Source organism: Dermacentor andersoni, chromosome 10 (assembly GCF_023375885.2).
Source record: "Dermacentor andersoni chromosome 10, qqDerAnde1_hic_scaffold, whole genome shotgun sequence".
NCBI classification, from domain to species: Eukaryota; Metazoa; Arthropoda; class Arachnida; order Ixodida; family Ixodidae; genus Dermacentor; species Dermacentor andersoni.
The window spans coordinates 133,397,016-133,418,793 of NC_092823.1; the positions used below are offsets into that span (position 1 = coordinate 133,397,016).

Consider the following 21,778-nt stretch of genomic DNA (forward strand, 5'->3'; position numbering starts at 1 on the left):
CACGCAACCATCAGCTGTAAAGCGCTGTTTAATTACAGCACGCTTGTTTGCTTAAAGTATAAAATAAACGTAAAGTAGCATTACCTGCAAAAAAAAAGAACATTAAGAAAAATTCAGTACTAAATTTGCTTGCGTTATGCATAAAATAGTTTAGTATGCTTCTCGGACGAGGACGCCTACTACTAACTCTATGGCTGCTCTATGGTACAACGCGAGGCGTTGTACTACGCTGTAGCTTCGTTGGCCATGTGTAATGATGTGTGTATTGTCATTCGTATTTAAATAACGTAGGGACGCATATCAATGTAGTAGCAATATTAGCAATTCGCGCTAGTGTGCTGCGGCGACGTGCTCGTGGCACCTTTACAAAATTCCGGAAGCTAAGCGGCGATCAACAGCTGAAGCGAAACCGGCGCCGCCGACGCGCAGGCAATGGTGCTCCCGAACAACGACTTGCCAGAGCCGGACAACTCGGGTGACGACGGCGGGCTCACCGTGCCCGCTTATCACATGAACCAGCAGGGCTCGTCCGATTCGGATTCGGAATTTGGCGACGGAGACAGCGTCGACGGAGGCGGCTACCAGCTGCTCCCTCAAGACCCGGACCAGGCGAGCGACACGGTATACACATTCGCCAGTTTCTTTCGGTGGCAGCGTCCTGAAAGTACGCTACTACTTCTGTACCTTGCGGTGACGCGAATATGTGGGACTATAAATGTATCATGGAAATGAGCAGCGCAAGAGTGCGTCTCTAAAAGACCTGTCGAGCTGGTTTGCTGGTTTCACTTCAATGGTTTCAGTGAGAATAGTCCTTTGCTCGTTACCGTGTAAAACTTATTTTGTTTGCCTCTTTGCAGCATCAATTGTAGCCAACAAAAGTTAAGAGGTCCCACTTCACACTACCTAAAAGCATGCTGCAGTACCTACTAAATGTCGTGCAATTTCGTCGCTCTTCCTTAATTTATCGTCGTTTCCGCTGTGAACTCGCGTGCATTGCAAACTGCGCGGTAGTGCGCGTGAGCGCGTTCAGTATGTTTTGTTACATTTTCGTCAGACTAGCAGAACGCAAAACTAACAGAGCAGAATTATTTGCTTATTGACCCAACGGGGTCATCTTTTTCCCCCCCAGTATATTGATTCCTAATAAATATTTCAACCAGTTAAATTACTAAAATTTGTAATGGAACTTGAGGTTCTAATTTAGATTTTCGTGATGACAGCCAGCAAAATACCGATAAGCCCAGTGCCATCCAGAAATAGTATTTATCCCCAACTTGTAATAACATGTATTCCATATCGATATGTTTGCACAGCACAAAAGACGAGGACTGAAGGAAGAACACAACACAGGCGCTTATCATGTATCCATACTTTCTTTCATTGCTAGTTCCGCTACACATCGGTCAGTGCGCACGACTTGGGCTAGCCGACCATGTTGGTCTTTATTAACGTGGTGTTTGTAACTCCTTGTGTCGAACTTAAAAAAAATTTAAATGATGGTGTTTTATGTGCCAAGACCACGATCTGATTATGAGGCATGCCGTAATGGAGGACTCCGGATTAATTTCGACCACCTGGGGTTCTTTAACTTGCACCTAAATCTAAGTACACAGGTGCTTTTGCATTTCGTCCCCATCTAAATGGGGCCTCCATGGCCGGGATTTGATCCCACAACCTCGTGCTTAGCACCGCAACACAAAAGCCACTAAGCAACCACAGCGGGTAACTTGCGTTTCTCAACAGTGTGTAACTGTTTGCTGATGTCATCGCATAACGTATGCCTGTGCGCCAACTTGTGTTTCTCAATAGTGTCTGTTTGCTGATGTCATTGCATAACATATGCCTGTGTGCTAATTCAGTTTGTTGCATGCTTGATGCATATGCTTCCAACCATAGTTGCCCATCAGTTCACTAAGGACTACCACTGCTGGCACTCTTTGCAGTAATATCAGTTTTGTGAAACTCATCACAAGACTGATCTACAGACCCTTTTCATAATTGTACAGCTAGCTCTCCTGCGGAGCAGTCTGCCAAGCTAATTGTGACATAGTCATTGTAGCAAACGGCATGTACATGCACAGCTTGCTTGGATTATGATATATGCATGTAGATGGGGCTCTCATATGCTTAAACCATAAGAGACAAATCCCAGCACTTCATCTTCATTTGAATGATGGCTGGTGTCGCCATTTGTTGTGCAAATGTGGATTGTGCAGAAGGGTACTAGCAAATGAGAAAAATGGTTTATTGAAACAACAGAATCCCTTGACCCTAGAGCACCTTAACCGACTAAAGTGCCAGCTTGGGCTCATGGGCTCATCGTTGGGAAAGGAATGATGCAGGGCAACATGGACGTAGAGTAAAAGCTAGGACGCTCACAATTGGTGACACCGTTATAAGAAATAATTGTGTGCTTGAATTATTAGGGGCTCCACGTACCTAAAAGCACACAAGTCGTAGTCTTTATTTGATTGTTTCTTTTTATTGAAACAGATGGCCTCAGTGCAGAACAGGTTAGCCTTTATATACTTTTCATGTAAATATATGCTTTCCTTATGTTCATGTTTCCTGCACTGTTTTCTCGTGGGGACGTTGCAAAAGCGTTTGGGTGCACAGACTTTACTGACGGCATGTGGGGATGTTATGTTTGTGCTTTGTAGGAGGAACCTGATGAATGCGAGAGTTCTCCAGGGTTTATGGCTCTACCCGAGGTAAGCTTGATGCAGTGATCGTTCCAATGGCTGCTCTTGCTGAAGGCATGTGTTGTATTGTGGCAGGCCCCCAGCGAGTGGCGACCTACAGAGGAGATGCTGCGGCCTGCCGAACCGCGGCCTGTGGAGCCTTTAGGACAAGGTGAGTGTGGAATAATTAAGAGTTCAGATGAGTATGGTCAACATGATGAATACCGCAGATGAGCATAGTCAACATCAGAAGTAAATCCCTAGCTGTGTGAACCAATAATAAGAATATCAGTCAGCCTCCTTGTAGTAATAGTTTTTGACACTAGATGGCAGCCCTTGTCATTGCCTTGTCATTGCCTTGTGAGAGACGCACGCGAGATTTTGTGGCAAGTGGACGTGCTTTTCGGGGCTCCGTGGTGGCGTCAAAATCATAACTTTTTGTGCATGCTTTGAGCTTGATGCTGTTTTTGACTTGGTGATTTTTTTTTTTCTTTAAATAGTAATTGAGTGGTTTGCTCTTTGTTTTTCTTTGTTTTTTCGTGTGCGTTGAGTGTTTCTAGCCTTTAAATGGTAGCTTGGAAATGGCAAGACTAATAGCTGTTAGTGGTTTTACTGTGCGTGTTTTGGTAGGAAAGTGTGAGCGTGGCCGAGTGGTTGAGCGCGTGCGAGAGCGTGTCATACCTTGGGTCTCCGCGGCATTGATTGCTTTTGAAACAGTGGTGAGAGTTGCTTTGCGACATTTTGAAGATTTGGATCCTGTGCGTATCGGTTTTTGCTAAAAGTTATCAGGTACAATGAGTGGGGAAAAAACTTGGCTGGGCGTTACGTACTTGTGGACCGGAAATAATTGCACAGAGAAGAATAAAGAGTTAGTGGAATGCATAAGCACTGATATTAAGGGTTTCTGGAATGGTGCTGAAATTATCCTATTAGGTGACATGAATGCCCACATACAGGATTTAGATGGCTATACTGACAGCAATGGGAAGTCAATGCTAGACCTTTGTGAGCAACATAACCTTGTTATCATGAATACAGGGCCTAAGTGTGAAGGGCAGATCACATGGGAAGTGGGAAACTGGCAATCAACCATTGATTACTGTCTGATGACAAAAGGAAATAACAATGAGTTGAGAGAAATGGTTATTGATGAGGAAGGATATAGCAGCATAGGGAGTGACCATAAACGCATCATTTTGAACATGGGATATGTAGTTGGGACAGAGAGCAAGGAGTGAAAAATGGCCAGTCCAAATTTGAACGCTGAACAAATAACAAATATAGTCACTAGAGTCGAGGAAGAACTTGGCAAATGGCCAAATAAAGAGTGGGAATACAGTGAATATCTAAGTGTAATAACGACAGAAATACGGAAAGAGAAACAACATGTTCGTTGGAAAGGAAAAAAGAAACCGAAAAGCTGGTGGAACAAGGAGATACGAGAAGCGATCGCCGAACGACAGAAAGCATCTCGAGAGCACAGGCAGGCAAAGAAGGCGCAGTTGCCACGGGATGAAGTAACCAGTAAATGGGAAATATACCGGGAGAAAAAGTCTATGGTTCAAATACTGGTGCAAGCAAAATTAAAAGGTGAAAGTGAACGTTGGTTGTCAGAAATATGTGAGAAAAAGAAGGCCACACCTAGAATATTTTGGAACCACATAAAATTATTAGGCAGGAAGTCAACAACAATACAACAACATGTTCTAGACGAAGATGAAAACAGACTGGAAGGAGAAGCGGCAATAAATTACATCCGAATCTTTCCAAGGCAATGACGAGGTTGTATTTGAAGAAAAAAAGAGCATGAAACAGACCAGGGGGAAAAGGAGCTAGTGCTGACAAATCTAATCTGGAAGAAAGCCGAAGAGAAAATTCCTAAGCGCTCAGCCACAGGGCTAGACGAGGTTCCCGTTAGGCTGATTAATGAACTAGGACCAAAAAGTAAGGAAGCTCTGGTGAAAGCAGTGGAAGAAACTATAGAAGATAGACGAATACCAGACAGTTGGCGACAAAGTAGAATGAATTTAATTTATAAAGGTAAGGGGGAGAAAGATAGAATTCACTCGTATAGACCGTTGACCATTACATCGGTAATATACAAGCTAGCAATGCAGGCAATCAAATTAAAGCTTCAAGCATGGGCAGAGAATAATGGCATTTTGCGAGAACTTCAGAATAGGTAGGTGTTTAAATGATAACTTATTTGTTCTTACTCAGTGTATTGAAATGTCAAAAGTAGAAAGCAGACCGTTGTATGTGGCCTTTTTAGACATTACAGCAGCCTATGACAACGTATACCGCAACATTTTGTGGAATACATGTATTCTGGAAGGCGAAGGCTTAGGCGACGATTGTCTACAGCTTTTGAGAGAGATTTACCTAGAAAATACCGTTTGCGTTGAATGGGAAGGGATGAGGAGCGAGGAGAAAGTTCATATCAACAAGGGACTGAGGCAGGGGTGCCCTTTATCCCCGCTGCTGTTTATGATGTACATGGTGAGGATGGAGAGGGTGCTAGAAGGAAGTAATATCGTCTTTAATCTCTCGATCAAACAGGCGGGTTCAGTAGTAGAGCAGCAGCTTCCAGGTTTATTTTATGCGGACGACATTGTGTTGCTAGCTAACGAGCAAAGTGATTTGCAACGTCTGGCTAATATCTGTGGACAGGAAGGCAACAATTTAGGTTTGAAATTTAGTGTTAGAAAATCATGTGTTATGGTATTCAATGAAAACAGTGAACAGACAGTGGCGATACAGGGCCAGGAAATACCTTGGGTAACAGAATATAAATACCTTGGTATATGGATAAACGAAGGCAATAGATATATGGAAACACAGGAAAAAACAAGAAGGGGAAGAGAAAATCAGCCACAATGAAGCACAGAGCGCTATGGGGGATACAATAGGTACGAGGTGCTCCAAGTTATGTGGAAAGGTGTAATGGTTCCAGGACTTACTTATGGAAATGCGGTTGTTTGCTTTAAATCAGGGGTACAATCAGGACTCGATGGGAACCAAAGGTCAGTGGGTCGCCTCACTTTGGGCGTTCACTGGAAAACTACAAATCAAGCTGTGCAGGGTGATATGCGCTGGACTAGTTTTGAAGTGAAGGAAGCTCGCAGTAAAATTCAGTAAGAATGACTGAGGAATATGAAAGAAAGTAAATGGGCTGGGAGAGTGTTGAGGTATCTGTACAGGAAAAACACTGATTCACAGTGGAGGAAGAGAGCTAGGAAACTTGCCAGCAAGTATGCAGCCTGTAGGGTGGGCAACACAGTGACGAAGAACGTCAAGCAGAAAGTCGGAGAGGCTGAAATAATCTCATAGGTGGCGGCAATGGAAAAGAAACCTGCCATGAGTAACTAGTACTTAAGAGGAAAAAACAAAATCAGGAAAGAAACAATTTATGATAACTCAAAGGGAAGCTCATTACTTTTTGGAGCGAGATCGGGATGCCTTAGAACACGCACCTATAAAGCGAGGTATAAGAAGGAAGAAGAAGCATGTGGTTGCTGCGGTAAAGCTAGGGAAACTATGGAGCATGTTTTATTAGAATGTGAAGACGTCTACCCAGCGGTCGATTTAGGCACCACTGGCCTCCTTGAAGCCCTTAGGTTCAGCGAGAGCAGTCGAAAACTAAACATGTCTGCAATAGGGATTAGTAGGAGGCGATTGGAGGATTGGTGGAAGTCGGGAAATGACAAAAAACGGAGACTTACAAAAGGACAGTTCGCAATATGGGATCAGAAAATTTGGTTGTGGGAGTTGATTGTTGTTGTGGTTTTTTTTTAATTGTTTAACCTAGGTAGGCCATTAGGCAGTATAATAGCAAGAGCTTGGTGGCACAACCCACCACCCCGTTCCAAAGGGGACGCTCATAACATCCATCTATCCATTGTCATTGTCCCTTCACCATTTCAAAGGGGATGCCAATAAATCATCATCAGCATAGGTAGTGGTACTAGGTAGATAGAGAATCTTGAAGAATAAAAATAAGATTATGGAGATGCATAAAAATAGCTGTAATTAAAAACATGTATTGCATACCTGAATAAATCAAGCAGACTAGGTGACTGTCACCAGCCCGTTTCAATGTGGATGCCAATAAATCCTCCTCATCATAAAAGGCGGTGCTTGCAGTAAACAGGGAAATTTGGACACTAGCTAAGACAATGAATGAGAAGTGCATCAAGCAGGCCGTGAAGGCGCTTGTGTGTGTGACAGGATACATTTTATCGATAGTGTAGCAACACCAGTTGGACGTCGATTCGCAGTGCAGGCAGTAGCTTCTTTAGGTTGCCCCAGGCAACCGGGCAGGAAGATCAAATTTTGATTGTAGCGACACACCAGCCAGGGGCATAATTGGACCACAAAGAGTTAAGAAAAGACACAGAAAAGATAAGAATAGAAACTAAAATTTTTTACATAAACATGCAGGTTGGTTGCAGGCAGAGAAAACGGCTGAAAATTCAAACTCAACTGAATGATGGAAGCTATTAGCATGTACACCTTGACTGAAACGCATCTGCGGGATTCGAAGCAGCCGCCTGTTATTGACAATTTTGCATGAGAGGGGGGGAACAGAATGACTGGACCAAGGAAAGGCGGAGGTGTATGCATGCTAATTGGACAAGTTATGAAGTGGCAAAGGGTAAAAGAGACATGTAAAGAGCATTTATGGATTAGCGGCACATGGGAAGGCAAATAGACATGGCTTGGAGTAGCTTGTCTATGGACAGGTAGTGATAGCAGACATAAAAATAAAGAATTGATAGATTGCATTAGAAGCGATATTAATCAGTTCAAAGAATTGGGCTGGGTGATAGTAGTAGGAGATGTAAATGCACACATGGAGGATTTAGATTTAGATGAATATACTGATTACAATGATTCTCTAGTACTGGATCTGTGCGATGAAGAGGACCTTATAGCAGTTAACAGGAAGAATAATTGTCATGGACAGGTAACGTGGTGCTCATATGCCCCAGTCTGACCATGCTACATGGTGCAGACCATCTTTGTCCTTCACCAGCTTGACCGTTGGATAGTAGCCACATCCAACTTGCAGATTTTGAAGCGTTATCAATAAGTCTGCCAAGGCATCTAACCAGGAGCAGCCAGGAGTGAGCACGCGCTGGCAAGTGTACGTGTGGGTTGACCTAAGTTTCGCATGGTTAAGCGGAATGCAGCAATGATGAAACATAGAGCACTTTGGGGCCACAATAAATATCAGGTGGTGCATGGAATCTGGAAAGGAATGAAGGTGCCAGTGCTGACGTCTGAAAATGCCATTCTGTGCTTAAAATTGTATATCTTGTTGGGGTTGGAAGTGAGCCAAAAATTTGTAGACCGGTTGGCTTTGGGATCCCATGGCAAAACCACAGATGAGGCAGCGCAGGGTGACATAGGTTGGGCCTCGCTTGAAGTCAGAGAAGTGCAGAGCAAAATTAGTTTTAAAGAAAGACTCGGAAACATGGGTTAAAATAAATGGGTGGTCAAAGTGCACAAGTATTCGTACCTGAAGAGTGTGGACACACAATGGAGGAAGAGGTCAAGAAAGTTCGCAACCAAGTACAGGGCAATTGGAAGTGTAAATAGACAACTAGGAGTCATCAAAAAAGAAAGTGAGAAAAACAGAGACAAAGAATGGAAACAAGAATGACCATGGAAATTTACAGGAATGAGAAGAAAGAAATTAGAGGAGAAAATCTGTATGATAGCACGAAGAGAAGTTACTTGTTACTTCAGGCTCGAGCTGGTTGCCTAAAGACAAAAACATACCAGAGAAAATATTCGCAGGAAGATGAGGCATGTGTATGCTGCAGCAAAAATCTGTAGACCACTTGGCACATGCTAACAGAATGTGATGGGATTCACCCCATGAGACCCATAGGTAGCGTACACCTTCTAGAAGCGCTTGGATTCAAAGTGGACAGAAGCTTCAACCAGTCAGCAGTTGAGATAAGCAAGTAACATTTAGTGTATTGGTGAAAAAAAGGCAGCGAGGAGATTGACACGACCAGATCTGTTACAGACAGGTAGCGGTACAAGGTAGGTAGATAAGTTTTGAGGAAGAAAAAGAAGATTAAATAGATGTATGCAAAAATGCTAAAAAAGCGCATGTATAGCATACCTGAGTAACTCAAGTAGGCTCAATAAATCATCGTCATCATAATAAAGTTGGGCCAGTTGATTTTAAAAATGCATGATGGTAAGTAGTGTGGTGAAAATGGCACACAAGATCGGAAAAGGTACACACTTGCAGCACTTTGTGTGTGTCCCTTCTTCATTCTTGCGTCCCATTTTCTTTGTGCTATTTACCATCATGCTTTTCATTGTCGGTGGCAGTGTGTGCAGTTTTTCTTGTTATTATGGGCTCCTTTAATGCTTGCACAGGAAACATGGCTGCCTAGGCACACAGTGCATTTCTGGGAAGTTTCAGAAAAATTTGGTCATCTCTTGTCATTTTTTTTGCAGTTCTGAAAGGGTCACTAACAGTTGCCTTGTAAATGAACTTGCACTGACAAATACACTTTTCGACACTGCCTCCTGCTGTGCAAAAGAAATGCTAAATATGGGTTCCAAAATTGCAGAATTTACAACTTAGAACACCTTGGCGATAACATGAAGCTTGCTCTGACTTTACATGTATTTCTAAAAGACACATAGTTCACTCCTTAACACGTCATAGTTTTTGTTTTTTTACTACCCTTCACTGGTTCTCATTTATAATTACGTTCTAATTGCCAGTAGTACCTGACATATTTCTTTTTTTTTTGTCATTATTTGTGTATCTACATTTTTGCTCAAGGTGATTAATAATCCCTAATATTTTCCCTCGAAATTTCGGTGTTACATTCGCATATATTGCCTGATGTTTCAATATCTGTCTTACACTTAAGATTAAAAGAATATTTAAGTTTAAAAAATTATGTACTTAATTAAAGGGATACTAAATTAAGAAAGACTATTTGAGCTGTATTAGTGAATTGCCCTTCCACTAATACCATAGAGCCCACTGTGAGAAGAGGCTTGGTAAGCCAGAAAAGACGCAACAAGAAAGACTGCGACACTACCAGCTTGAAGTCTCGCATACCAGCTGATGCTGTGAAATTCGATCGCGTCGATTTGAGCCTAGTTAATTTTTAATCAGTGAAGGTGAACCACATAACCACATTGTATTGTAAAAAGAAAATGCAGAGACTGAACTCAGCAAGTTTCAAGAACATTCACCATGCCAAAATATGACAAAATGCATTGAGATCCATCATGCATTGAGCTAATTATGCAAAAACCTGTACTTTTTAGTGTCTTTTCAGTTGTTGCCTTTTTTTTTGCTTTGTACATGACTATTCATTCGATGTTTGTATTATTGTTTTGCCTCCCCCTTATGTAATACCCCAAATGGGGCCCTTAAGGGAATAATAAATGATGATGATGATGATGATGTCGCGCTCGTACTGGTGTATCGGCATGAAATTCAAGAAATGAAACTTTGACCTTCGTTTTCTCCTTTAATAATCAACCTACTGCCGTGGAATTAACAAAAACAGAGTTCTGAATGTACACTTTGTTCTCTGCTGCTGGTTTGATTTAGCTTTCCTTTAACTCAAAGGCTTTGATTGCGTGTTTGGCTTTTTTAGAATACAATGTAGTCCATTTCCACCGCCAAAAAGTTAAGCTAGCTGAACCTGAGGAAACGCTGTCAAAATCGGTGATGTCACGCTAAGTGAGGGAACTCCGAGGCAGCATTGCCACCTGTCTGTGTTTCTTCTGGCTTTCCAAGCTTTAGGCATCTCTTTGTTAAGCATGGCAGCTTTCCGCTGAGAACTGACATTTTATTTTTTGATGTGGCTCACTGTGCAGCACAAATTCAAGCGATCCAGGCAGCTATGGCAGGGTTTGAACTGCCCAGCTCTCACGTGCCTCCCTGGGCCAAGGATGTGCCCGAAGAAGAGTGGAAGCAGTGCCTCTACCGCAAACTCAAAGGCCTGGCAGTGCAACAGTCATGACTTGACAGCGTAAAATGAGAACTTTGTCACTAGTCTCCGAAAATAAACATATTGCTCTTCATAATCCAAGCCCCCGCACTGCCGCCAAGCCTTGTGCTGCCTTCTGGCAGCACAACATTCCCAACTTTGTGATGGGAATTGCCAGAACTTTGCAGCTCCACAAGGAATAAATGTATCATTCTGGACAACCAAGCCCCTGCAGTGCTGCTGAACCTTTCGCTGATCTATGGCTTTGCTCTTGACATTTCAGGACAGTGGGTGTTTCCACTGATACAACTCTGGAAACAGCTCCCACACCAGGTTCCATAGGATCTCCTGCACAGAGGAACACCATATCTTGTACAGGGGTGACGGATGTTAGTGGAAGCATACAAGTTTGTGCTTCTAGATTCAAGCTATGCAGGTTTTGGCAGATCAGTGCATATGTACTGCACAGCACAAGAAGCATGCCAGGAACTACCTCTGCCATACTCTCTGCAACAGCACCAAGCTCTGTCTGATTTGCTGTAAAAACAAATTCACTCGTGTGCACGAACTACCATTTGGGTTGGCCGTTTTCATACTTCAGAAGCTTATATAAGGTGTGCAAAGTTCTTAAAGACCAACTGAAACAAAGTTCTGGACTGCATAAAATGTCTAGCTTCAAATAGTGTAGATATAAGCAGCCTCTGTGCAAAATTTTGTTTGAAATATGAGCGGATGTGTCATGAAAAGCTATCGAAAACAAACGTTTTTAATAGTGAAGCTGAAGAAAGAAATTCTATTCCCGGTTGCTCGAAATAACGTGGAACTCTGAACATTAAGAACCAATGTGGCTTGTTGCCATGACCTTTGAGATCAAGTTGCACATAGCTGTGGCCTGTTGATAATCTTGGAGGCTGTGGTCTGGGATTCACATTATGTTCGCTAACCACTAGGTGCCTGTGTCGTCTGCCTAGGTCTCAATTTATAATGAGAAAATTAGACAATTACTAGCTGTGCAGTTTTGCCAAAGTTGCTTTATGAAAAGATAAGAGTAAATGTTTTTTATACTGAAATTGAAAAAATTCCGCCGTTGCCGCTTGTCGTAAGTTGCATATGACCGAGACTTTTAGGATTGGCGCCACTCTTCAGCATGCCCCCCAAGATAAGGTGGTTGGTGTTCGTTGCGTGCTGAGAAATCTTTGAGGCGTGCTGGGATTTACGTCATATCCACTAACCAACATGTGCAAGCATCATCTGCTTAGGTGCTATTTAAAGGCTGCTAGTAAGAAAATTACCAGCCCTGCAGCTTTGAAAAGATTGTTTCAATAGTACTCGTCTATGACCAATTTAGCCTAAGTGAAATATAACTAGTAGCTCACTGTTGAAGTTTGGGTCCGCCAGTGCATATATACAAGCTTAACTTTCTACTTACTGTGGTGGCTCTTTTACTATGGTGTTTTGGAACTGAGCATGTGAGTGCTTGATTCGTGGCCAAAGTGACTGCCTTGGAATGGTTATGAAGTGCAGTAAAGAAAGCTGTATTGACATTATGGTGCACATTACGGAACACTAGACAATTAAGACTTGTCCAAAGCCCATCTACAACAGACTCCTGCATAGCCTAATAATAGCTTTAGGTATCTGCTTCACATGCCGTGTTCACTGCATATAGCTGGTCAAGTAGCTCACCTGGTCAAGTTGAGCAGCTTCACTGGTAATGTACCTTTCACAGACACCATGGAGGACTCTGCGTAGAAAACCATGCACTGTGTAAAAGTAATGGGAGAAAAAAAGGCTTTGACAGCACTCAAGTGATGATGCTTACAGAATTTCCTATTACACTGCGTGAAATTGGTAAAGGCTAACAGTTGCCATGTTCAGCTGCCAAAGCATGAGCTGCATCCTTTAAATTTGTTGACTACCTATGAAAACATTTTCTCTTATCTGGCATCTGCAAAATGTACACGTCTAATCTCTATATAATGAACACTGATATAACAAAGTAAATCTAAAATGTTTCTCACCTATATTGGCATGTAGCAAGTATATGCTTATAACAAATATTGGATATAATGAAAGAAGTATCATGTCGGATGCAACTTTATTATAACGAGGTTCAACTGTATCAAGCAGAAGCACGTGCAACAGTCTTTGCCAATACTGAAGATTTCTCTCATTTCAGCTTTGCTAAGTGTGCACGCATGTATGAGCGGCAGAAACGGCACTCTATGGATGAGATGTGCTGCAGTGAAAACATGGCAATCAACTGCTGGTCTGCTGCATTCATATGCTTAGGCAACCAATGTTTGAGATGGATCCCTCAGAGGCCCGTGACTAAAATTCAGTGATTAGAGCAACCAGCCTGCCAATTCAACCAGAGATAAAATAATGTACAACAATTCGGTGCCCATCTTTTCTTTTTCGTCTATGTGCCATTATCTGTATTGACCTCAGCCACCTGCCATGGAAAACATATCTTTTTCTCATCTGGTCGTGTTATTGACTCTTTGTGGTGATGATAGTATTGTTTAAGTGTTTTAGCTCCTGCAGTTCCTTCGTATTCTTCTATATTGTTTGATCTTATTGCCTGTGTTTCATTGTGCATGGAACATGTTCCCTATGGGCCTGTCCTTTTTTTTTTTTTTTTTGCTGAAGTGGTCAGTAACCTTGTATGTGTAGGTGTAGTGATTCCTTGATGCACCATTGCTGCCAATATAGGGACATTGACCTTGTCAAAGTGTTTGTCAAGTGAGCTTTTAGTGGCTGCCCCATGCTTTTCATTTCAAAAGGAAAAGCAATTTGATTGATTGATTGATTGATTGATTGATTGATTGATTGATTGATTGATTGATTGATTGATTGATTGATTGATTGATTGATTGATTGATTGATTGATTGATTGATTGATTGATTGATTGATTGATTTGAGCATGTGTATACACAATTCTCACTGGGGGCCATCTCGCACTGTGTCCTTTCTGCTGTGGATGCAGCTGCATATGCGCACACACTTACTCATCGGAGAGGTCCGATTGGTTAACGAGGTGTTCAGTAAGCCGTGCCAGGAAGTCCAGGTATGGAGTGCCCCTTTCCAAAGTGCCACTGTGGTCTTTTTCTTCGAGGTCCAGTTGATCATCTTGCATTGTCTCTGGGCTAGTTGGCTCTGCACGTCGCAGGGGACCTTGGTAGCACCACGGCATCTGTGCCAAGCGTGACTCTGCCAGGGGTGCGACACTTGATTGGCCTTCTTGCGTTGGTGCCACTCCCATAGGATGGCAGTGGCTGAGCAGGTTCGACAGCTTGGCAGCTATAGCTGAAGAAGTGATACTGGCCTGCTTTCCATGCCTTTGCTCACGGACCTGTGCAAGTTCCAATTTCCAGTGTGTCCGAATGCATATGTGAAGGAAACACACCACCTCATCTGCTCATGTTCACAGCGCAAAGATAGGGTACAGAGGAAGGCACAAGCAAGTTATAGCTGCTACAGTTAATGCATTGCAATAGCAACAGGCCTTCGCTCATGAACCTGGGCAAGCCAGTAGATACGTGGACTGATCATCAGTCAGGATTTTTAAAGGAGCGCTAAAGCACTTCTGACATTTTAAACAGATCTTAAATAAACACTTGTACCACGTACAGGATGATGTGACAATCATCTTTAGTGAACATGACAGTGCTACATGCCACGGGGAGGCCACAAATTTGGAAAACAGTTCTGCATTCCTCTACCAGCTTTTTCAGTCCCTCCTTTGAACGTCGTGACATCAACTGAGTGGTGCCTGTGATGTCACCAGGACCATCATCATCATCAGCCTATTTTTTTTGTCCGCTGCAGGACAAAGGCCCTTCCCAGCGATCTCCAATTACCCCTCTCTTGCACTGATTCCAACTTGTGCCTGCAAATTTCCTAATTTCATCATTCCACCTAATTTTCTGCCGCCCTTGACTGCACTTCCCTTCCCTTGGCACCCATTCTGTAACTGTAATGGTCCATCAATGATCTCCTTTATGCATTACATGGCCTGCTTGGCTCCATTTCCTTCTCTTAATGGTCACTAGAATATTGGCTATCCCCGTTAGCTCTTTGATCTACACCTCTCCTTTCCTGTTTCTTAACATTACACCTAGCATTTTTCATTCTTTGCTCTTTTTTGCACTGTCCTTTACTTGTTCTCTAGCTTCTAGAATTTTTAACATCCATGTTAATCCATCAGGGCAAAAGCTGCCAGTTGGTTGATGAACAAGGAATGGGAGTGTCAATAAGACATAAACTGGCTGCATGTTTTGATAAGGGACTCTCAAATTGTGCACCATTGAACCTTACGCAAAATTTTCATTCAGTCAGCATCATGCGGGCAGTGACCGAATGGAGGAGTCCTCCTGATTATGGGCTGATGCAGTGCTTAAAGTTGCGGGGGTAGAGGGGGGGGGTTCAGCGCCTTCCCTCCCCCTGTTCATCATATTTTAATGAGCGGCTCGGCTCCCCTTCGGTAGACCACTCTAGAACTGCGGCAACCATTCAACAAGTGCTGGAGGTGATTTTATTACCAACAGTGGCAAGTGCGGGGCACTACTTATTTTATTTACTGCGTGGTTCTATCCTATGACCTATATATATATTATATATATATGCATGCGCTGTACAGGTCGCTGGACTGTGAGAATGTCCTCCTAGTGAAAGGAGGCTTTAAGTCCTGGGCTGACAGAACTGATAGCTTTTGCTGCTCTGCAAAGAATTTGTGAGGCACTGTACCTGGCGAAGAGGGAAGTGAACCTGTTGGAGGGTAGGACAGGCAAGCAAGAAATTACCTCTAATTTGGTATTATGTGGCATAATTTCGACCTATTCTTGCGGCTGTAAGTCCCTTGTAGACAGAACAACAGCTGCGCATCAGACCAATATAAATACAGCATTGTTGGAAAGTGTGTTAATCAAGTTTCATAACTATGAAGCATGCACATACCATGTTTACAAGAGAAAACTGAAGAGGCATTACAGTTGTGCAAAATGGCAAAAGATAGACTGCACATGGCCGCTGAGCGAAAGAATCGTCCAAGAGTGTTCCACATGTATGGTGAACATAATGTGAAGGCGAATTGACACTTAAAAAGAATGTGCAGCATTACAAGGACTTGCCTCTCTACATGCAGCCAGCTTCACAGGCTTGCTGGGCCGAGTGTGTTGTCTACCTGTGTCCACAGCAGCTGGGCAAAGGAATTAAGAGCCATGTGTTACAGAAAGCAATTCACTTTGTACATCTGGCGTGTTGACAATCCACAAGAGCAGATGGACACTATTACATGGTGAATTCAGTTTTTAAAGGCTGGTTCTCTGGCTAGGGGTAATTTCTTCATCCTTGTTAAACTGTGAATACATAGAACATACACTGTGTTTTGTGGTGCATAAGTAGAACACACAATGCTTACTCTGTAGTTTATGTTGTGTTTTATACTTTCACAGAATTCAAAATTTGCATTATTGCTAATAATAAAAAAATTAGCAGACTGGTGTGTATTGTATAGCTTTTAGTCTGTAATTGCAGACCATGGGGAAAAGCAGCACAAACTAACAAATGCCAGACTGTGTAATGTGTATTGTCACTTATTGACATAACACTAGCAAACAAGCTTTGACTGTATAAAGAGCCTCGCAGTACAGGGCTGCTTGAGTATGATACAGCATATGTATTGTGGTGAAGATTTACTGAAAGGGAAAACATGCACATCTGTGCAATGTGCATCTGCTCTGCTGAGCAATTTTAAAATGTAACTATACCCATAAATCTTTAGTGCACAATGCTCTCTGTCCAAATAAATAAACATACCGTTATCACTGGCTATTCACTGTGGGTGGCTGTTGGCATATATGTACATAGTAGAAAACTAATATGCAATGTAGTTGCTACATAGCCAGTGCAAAGATTAATCACTGTTAACCAAAAATGAGTGACAATCTAGCTTGTCAACATTTCCGTGTACATTGGCTCTGCTGGGACAGCTCACCATGCAGGATGCATCCACAGGAAACAAATGTTTATGCAAGTGCTCAAGCATTCATGGGCCATGCAGTTCATCTTTGGTAAACAGTACACGTTGTACAGTGAAACCTTGATATAAGGAAAGCTAAAGTGTTTCCCACATGTGTATGGTTTACAAGAATATTGGATCTAGCAAATGTATTTTTGTGTTAAATCTGCCTTTGTTACAATGACTTTTAATTATAGTGGGCACGACTTTCACGCTAGCTGTAGTCTTTATGCTCTAAGGAGGTGGGTATACTGAATGACTTCACATTGCTGCATATATATATATATACGTTCACACCTAGTCAAAATGTGCGCTGTCATTAAGTTTCACAAAGGTAAACCTGCTAAAATAATGAAATTATTCTACATAGTCTCATAATCTGGGGATTTGTCGCATAGCTTATTGCTTATCTTAAATATATTGTGTGATATCTTGTCTAGTCAGGTAATAAATTGACATTGAAAGAAAATCATAGGTAGGATATGGCACATAAAAAAAGTGTCAAATTATAAGTTGAACACTTTCCAGCTTCTACAATGGAAGCCTCATAAGACACATGCTTTGTGAACAAGGCCGGGCTTACATATATTGAAGCCGAAATGTCAACGTATTAATCACTGACACCTTTTTTGGTCGGCACCCTAATATTGAACTGTCAGTTGTGGAGTGTACCACATATACTTGACGTTCCGGTTGAAAGAGATAAGGCAATTAGCAGCTATAGCTATAGCAATGAAGTATACCACTGGCTTGCTGGGTTGCCAACCAGTGCAGCATCATGTGCCGGGCTGCCAGTCGCTGCTCGAAACATCGGCCTTTGACAGCCAAGGAAGCTGTCTGTCGTCCACCACATTGTGCGGCTAGGGGTCGCTGATTCTGATGCTGCCACATATACCTGCCTGCTTGTACGTGCCACCCCAATCGCAACCACCTGCAACACAACAGTCATTGCAGCCTTTAGCCGTGCACAAATTTATACATGCATGATGCAGCAGTCGAACCTCGATTAGGAACAGGGATATAACAAATTAATTATCAGTTATACTGAGTAAATCTGGAATGTTTCATGCCACTATCAGTATGTAACGAATACATGCTCATAATGAATATTGGATATAGCGATGGTATTTTCGTTATATGTTGGATGAAATTTCGTGCATGGTTTGAATTAACTGTAGACAGCTAGACAATGGACTTATTAAACACGGCAAACGTTCCTATATCTGGAGAAATAAATTATTTCTGCATACCGTGTGCCGACCTTGTCAAACAGATGTTATTCAATATATAAAATTCAAATTGCCTTTGCAATTTTCTAGCCACCATAGCTTAACACCAAATAGTGGATATCTGCAAAATGAAATTCACCATAATCTGACTAGTTTAGATAAGTTCGCAATTCTGCATCGACATATTAGAGTATTTTATTTATTATTTTTTTCTGTTGTTTGTAGAAGCACCGCACCAACTGCTTTGCTGATATTACTGCCCGTGTAGTAAAAGAACTTTAATCATTTTATACTGCGGAGTACATGCACACATTGTTGTTATATAGCGACGTTCATATTTTGCTTAAAACGTACTTGTGCACAGCAGAAAACTGGTTTAAAAATATGTGATTTATTTATTTATTTATTTATTTATTTATTTATTTCAAATACTGTTAGCCCTCCTGGGCTGTTACAGGGTGGGGAGGGTACATTCAATCAATACAGCACAATTCGAACTCTTTTTCAAAAGTTTCTAGTGAACAAGCATTATCAAATATGCGTCGGTCAAGGTTATTCTATAATGTTTTAAGCAGAAACAAATATTCACAGACGTCAACTCTTGGTATGTAGGACATAACTGCAAAGGGATGGTTAGTACATGATGATCGTCATCGGGCAGCTGCAAGTACAAGCTGAAATCCAAATTGAATCTATAGTGATAGAGCTGATAAAGATACTTAAGCCTAGCAATTTTTCTGCGAACAGCCAAAGTTGGTAGCTCTGCACGTGCTGTTACTGACTGCATTCTTCAGTAACAGGAAAATGCAAACCTCACTGCCAATTTCGGAACATGTTCAAGTTTGTCAACGAGATATTTCTGTTTTGGATCCCAAATTATACTTCCATATTCCAGAGTTGGCCTTACTATTGATTTACATGCTTTTAGTTTCACATCCGATGGTGCATTCTTTAGCTTTCGCCATAGGAATTAGAGTTTTCGTTGGGCTGTTCCACATATATTTTGTACATGATCACTCCAGTTCATCTCATGAGAAATCATAATACCTAAATATCTTAATTTACTGGGACGTTTTATTTCTGTGTTGTTAATTATGTATGGGAACACAAATGGCATCTTCTCGTTTGACACAATCATAGAAGTGGACTTTTCATAATTTATTTGCATGTTCCATTTTACACATCAGTCATATACAACTTTCAGAGAGTCATTTAACAGGACCTGGTCTTGCAGGCTTCTTGTGCAACAATATAACACAATATCACCCGCAAACAATCGCACTTTGACCAGAGGATGTATGTTCTTCGCAATATCCTTGATATATAATAAAAACAATATAGGACCCAGAGCAGACCTTTGTGGAACCCCGGATGATACTTATGAAGTCTAAGAGCATTCTTCATCTATTGCTATGAACTGTTCTCTGTCAATTAAATAAGCCTGGATCCAATTGATAATTTGTTCATCAATACCAAACTCATGCAGTTTGTGTAAAAGTTTCACATGACATACTCTGTCGAATGCCTTGGATGGATCTATCGTGATAACATCAATTTGTTATCTCGAGTTTATGGCTGAATCAAAAGCATGAGTAATTTCGAAAAGTTGTGTTGTTGTCGAGAGACAGCTACAGAAGCCATGCTTCTTGCTATAAAAAAGTTGATTACTTTCAATGTATTCTACGACATATGTAGATATTATTTGCTGTAATATTTTACATGCAAAACATGTGATAGATATAGGAGGATAATTGGAAATGTCCAATTTATCGCCAGATTTAAAAACGGGCACAACTCTCGCTAACAGCCAGTCACTCGGTAGAGTGCCGTCACGTAACGATGCTATGAATATATCCTCTAAAAAATAGGAAACCCATTCACAGTAACGTCTCTAAAACTCATTAGGTATATTATCAGGACCAGGTGATTTCTTAGGATCCAGCTTTAAACATAATGAAATTACACCTTCTCGCAATATGACAATGCCATCACATTGCTGCCTGCCTGATGCTTTCATTGAGGGTTCGTCTTGTTTTGAACTAAATACAGACACAAAAAAACTATATTAAATGCTTCAGCGATTGATTTCGGTTCACAGCATAAAGCAGCTGTTTATTAGTACTCCGTTAATTATTGAATTAGAGCCAGAGATATACCTCCAAAACTTTTGGGGAGTGCTCCTCATATACTATGCCAATGTTGTAGAAAGGAAATGTGTTTTGGCTTCCTTCAGTTATTTTTTTGCACTTGCGCAATGAGAGTAGCAACTATATGCGGTCAGGTATGGGTTTGTTTTTACGAGCATGTTGGAGACATTGTTTTAAATGGACGATATCTCGAGTAATCCATGGATTCTCTTTTCCAGACCATTTCTTTTTCAGTGGTACAAATTTCTGCAAACAATGCCTCACAGTTAAAACAAAATATTGCCACACAGGTTCTCAATCATCTTGTGGCATTATATCAAAGGCAGATTCCAAGTAGTCAATAACTGAAGTGTCATGTAGCTGCATTGAAATTGTAAATGTTTACCACCTTCTGTTTTGAGACGTACTCGTCGTTAACATTAATATAGTAGCAAGTACACTATTATGGTCCGAAATTCCCTTGTGAATATCTATTCTATAATCAAAAGTTCCTACAGACAAAAATATTAAATCCAACAGCGAATTACAGTTCCCTTGAGTCCGGGTGGGTTTGAATTAGACTATACTTCGTCATAATCTCTAACATCAAGTCAGCGTGAGACTTTCCCATTAGCCCGGGAACTCGTATGTCCTAATCTACACTGGGTAAATTATTCTATAAGTATAATTATGCTTCTATTGTTCGTTAGAGCACTTCACTGTTCATCAACCTTTTGGAGGTATTCGACAGGGCTTGCTAGAGGTCTATAATTACATGACTCTGATTATACTAATATGTCAACATAATTATTTTTGCGCCATACGCTTTCGTGATCACAGATAAGGGGGAAGGGTTCATATTGCAATGTGTTCTTTATGAGTAATGCCACACCTCCCCCTCTGTTTGTCCTGTCCCTGCGGAGCACATTATATGAGCTAGGAAATATTTCTTCACTCTGAATTGTATTCGTGCAGCCACGTTTCTGTCACGGCAATAACATGGAGATTGGGTAGTATTGTTAAGCATTCGAGGCGTTCTGCTTTATTTATAATACTTCGCGCATTTACGTTTAGTATTCTTAGTTCATGCTTTTCTTTGTCATTCATGACGACTGGATGTGTTCGCATGGGTAGTTGACAGAATTACTACGGTTATTGACTTTAATCGCGCATATTACATTCCACCGCGGTAAATAATAGCCCGCACAGACCGCCGTAACGAAACTGTCTTTTTTTACAGAAGAAACTTTGATACGTCATTGGATTTAATGAGGCAGGCACAGCTGTACTTACCGCAATACCGCTACGCCACGATCTGCAGCGCCTGTAGTAGTCATGGTAACGGGTCATCGCTTATGTAACCTGAGATGCGGCCACGGCTGTTTGTAACTTACGTACATAAGGAGCATTGCGTGCATTGCAGGAGTGCATTGACTGAACACAACGTAGCGGGTTACAAAAGTTCACTAACTAATGTGTTTGACACTTAACAGTACAGCGGTCACGGTCTCCCAAAGTATTAGCAGACGACAGGCGCGCAAGAGTCCGCAGCGCCGCGATACAGAGTTTCTACTGCAATAGTTGCGTACTTTAACGATTAGTCGTCTTATTGTACTACACCGTTAGTATGCTATAAAATAAATCATTAATTTATTTCGCATAAAGGTGGCTTCATAAACCTAGATTTATTGAAGATATTAAACGTTTGCTTTTAGTTTTGCTCTAAAATATTAAAAC

The 21,778-nt window shown here is 41.5% G+C and overlaps 2 protein-coding genes across 2 annotated transcripts; one reads left to right on the top strand and one right to left on the bottom strand.

Annotated features, from left to right (window-relative positions):
- The first annotated feature begins 183 nt into the window (after positions 1 to 183).
- LOC126545114 (uncharacterized) lies at positions 184 to 10,760 on the top strand. Its single transcript, XM_050192840.3, has 4 exons — positions 184 to 621; positions 2,661 to 2,711; positions 2,778 to 2,853; positions 10,551 to 10,760. The coding sequence occupies exons 1-4, from the start codon at positions 433 to 435 to the stop codon at positions 10,694 to 10,696; spliced, it is 462 nt and encodes a 153-aa protein (XP_050048797.1). The 5' UTR covers positions 184 to 432; the 3' UTR covers positions 10,697 to 10,760.
- LOC126545117 (uncharacterized) lies at positions 10,698 to 21,559 on the bottom strand. Its single transcript, XM_050192843.3, has 6 exons — positions 21,335 to 21,559; positions 17,430 to 17,617; positions 15,797 to 15,864; positions 13,676 to 14,019; positions 12,350 to 12,407; positions 10,698 to 11,011 (listed from the first exon to the last, which is right to left on the bottom strand). The coding sequence occupies exons 1-6, from the start codon at positions 21,376 to 21,378 to the stop codon at positions 10,943 to 10,945; spliced, it is 771 nt and encodes a 256-aa protein (XP_050048800.2). The 5' UTR covers positions 21,379 to 21,559; the 3' UTR covers positions 10,698 to 10,942.
- Between the last annotated feature and the right edge of the window lie 219 nt (positions 21,560 to 21,778).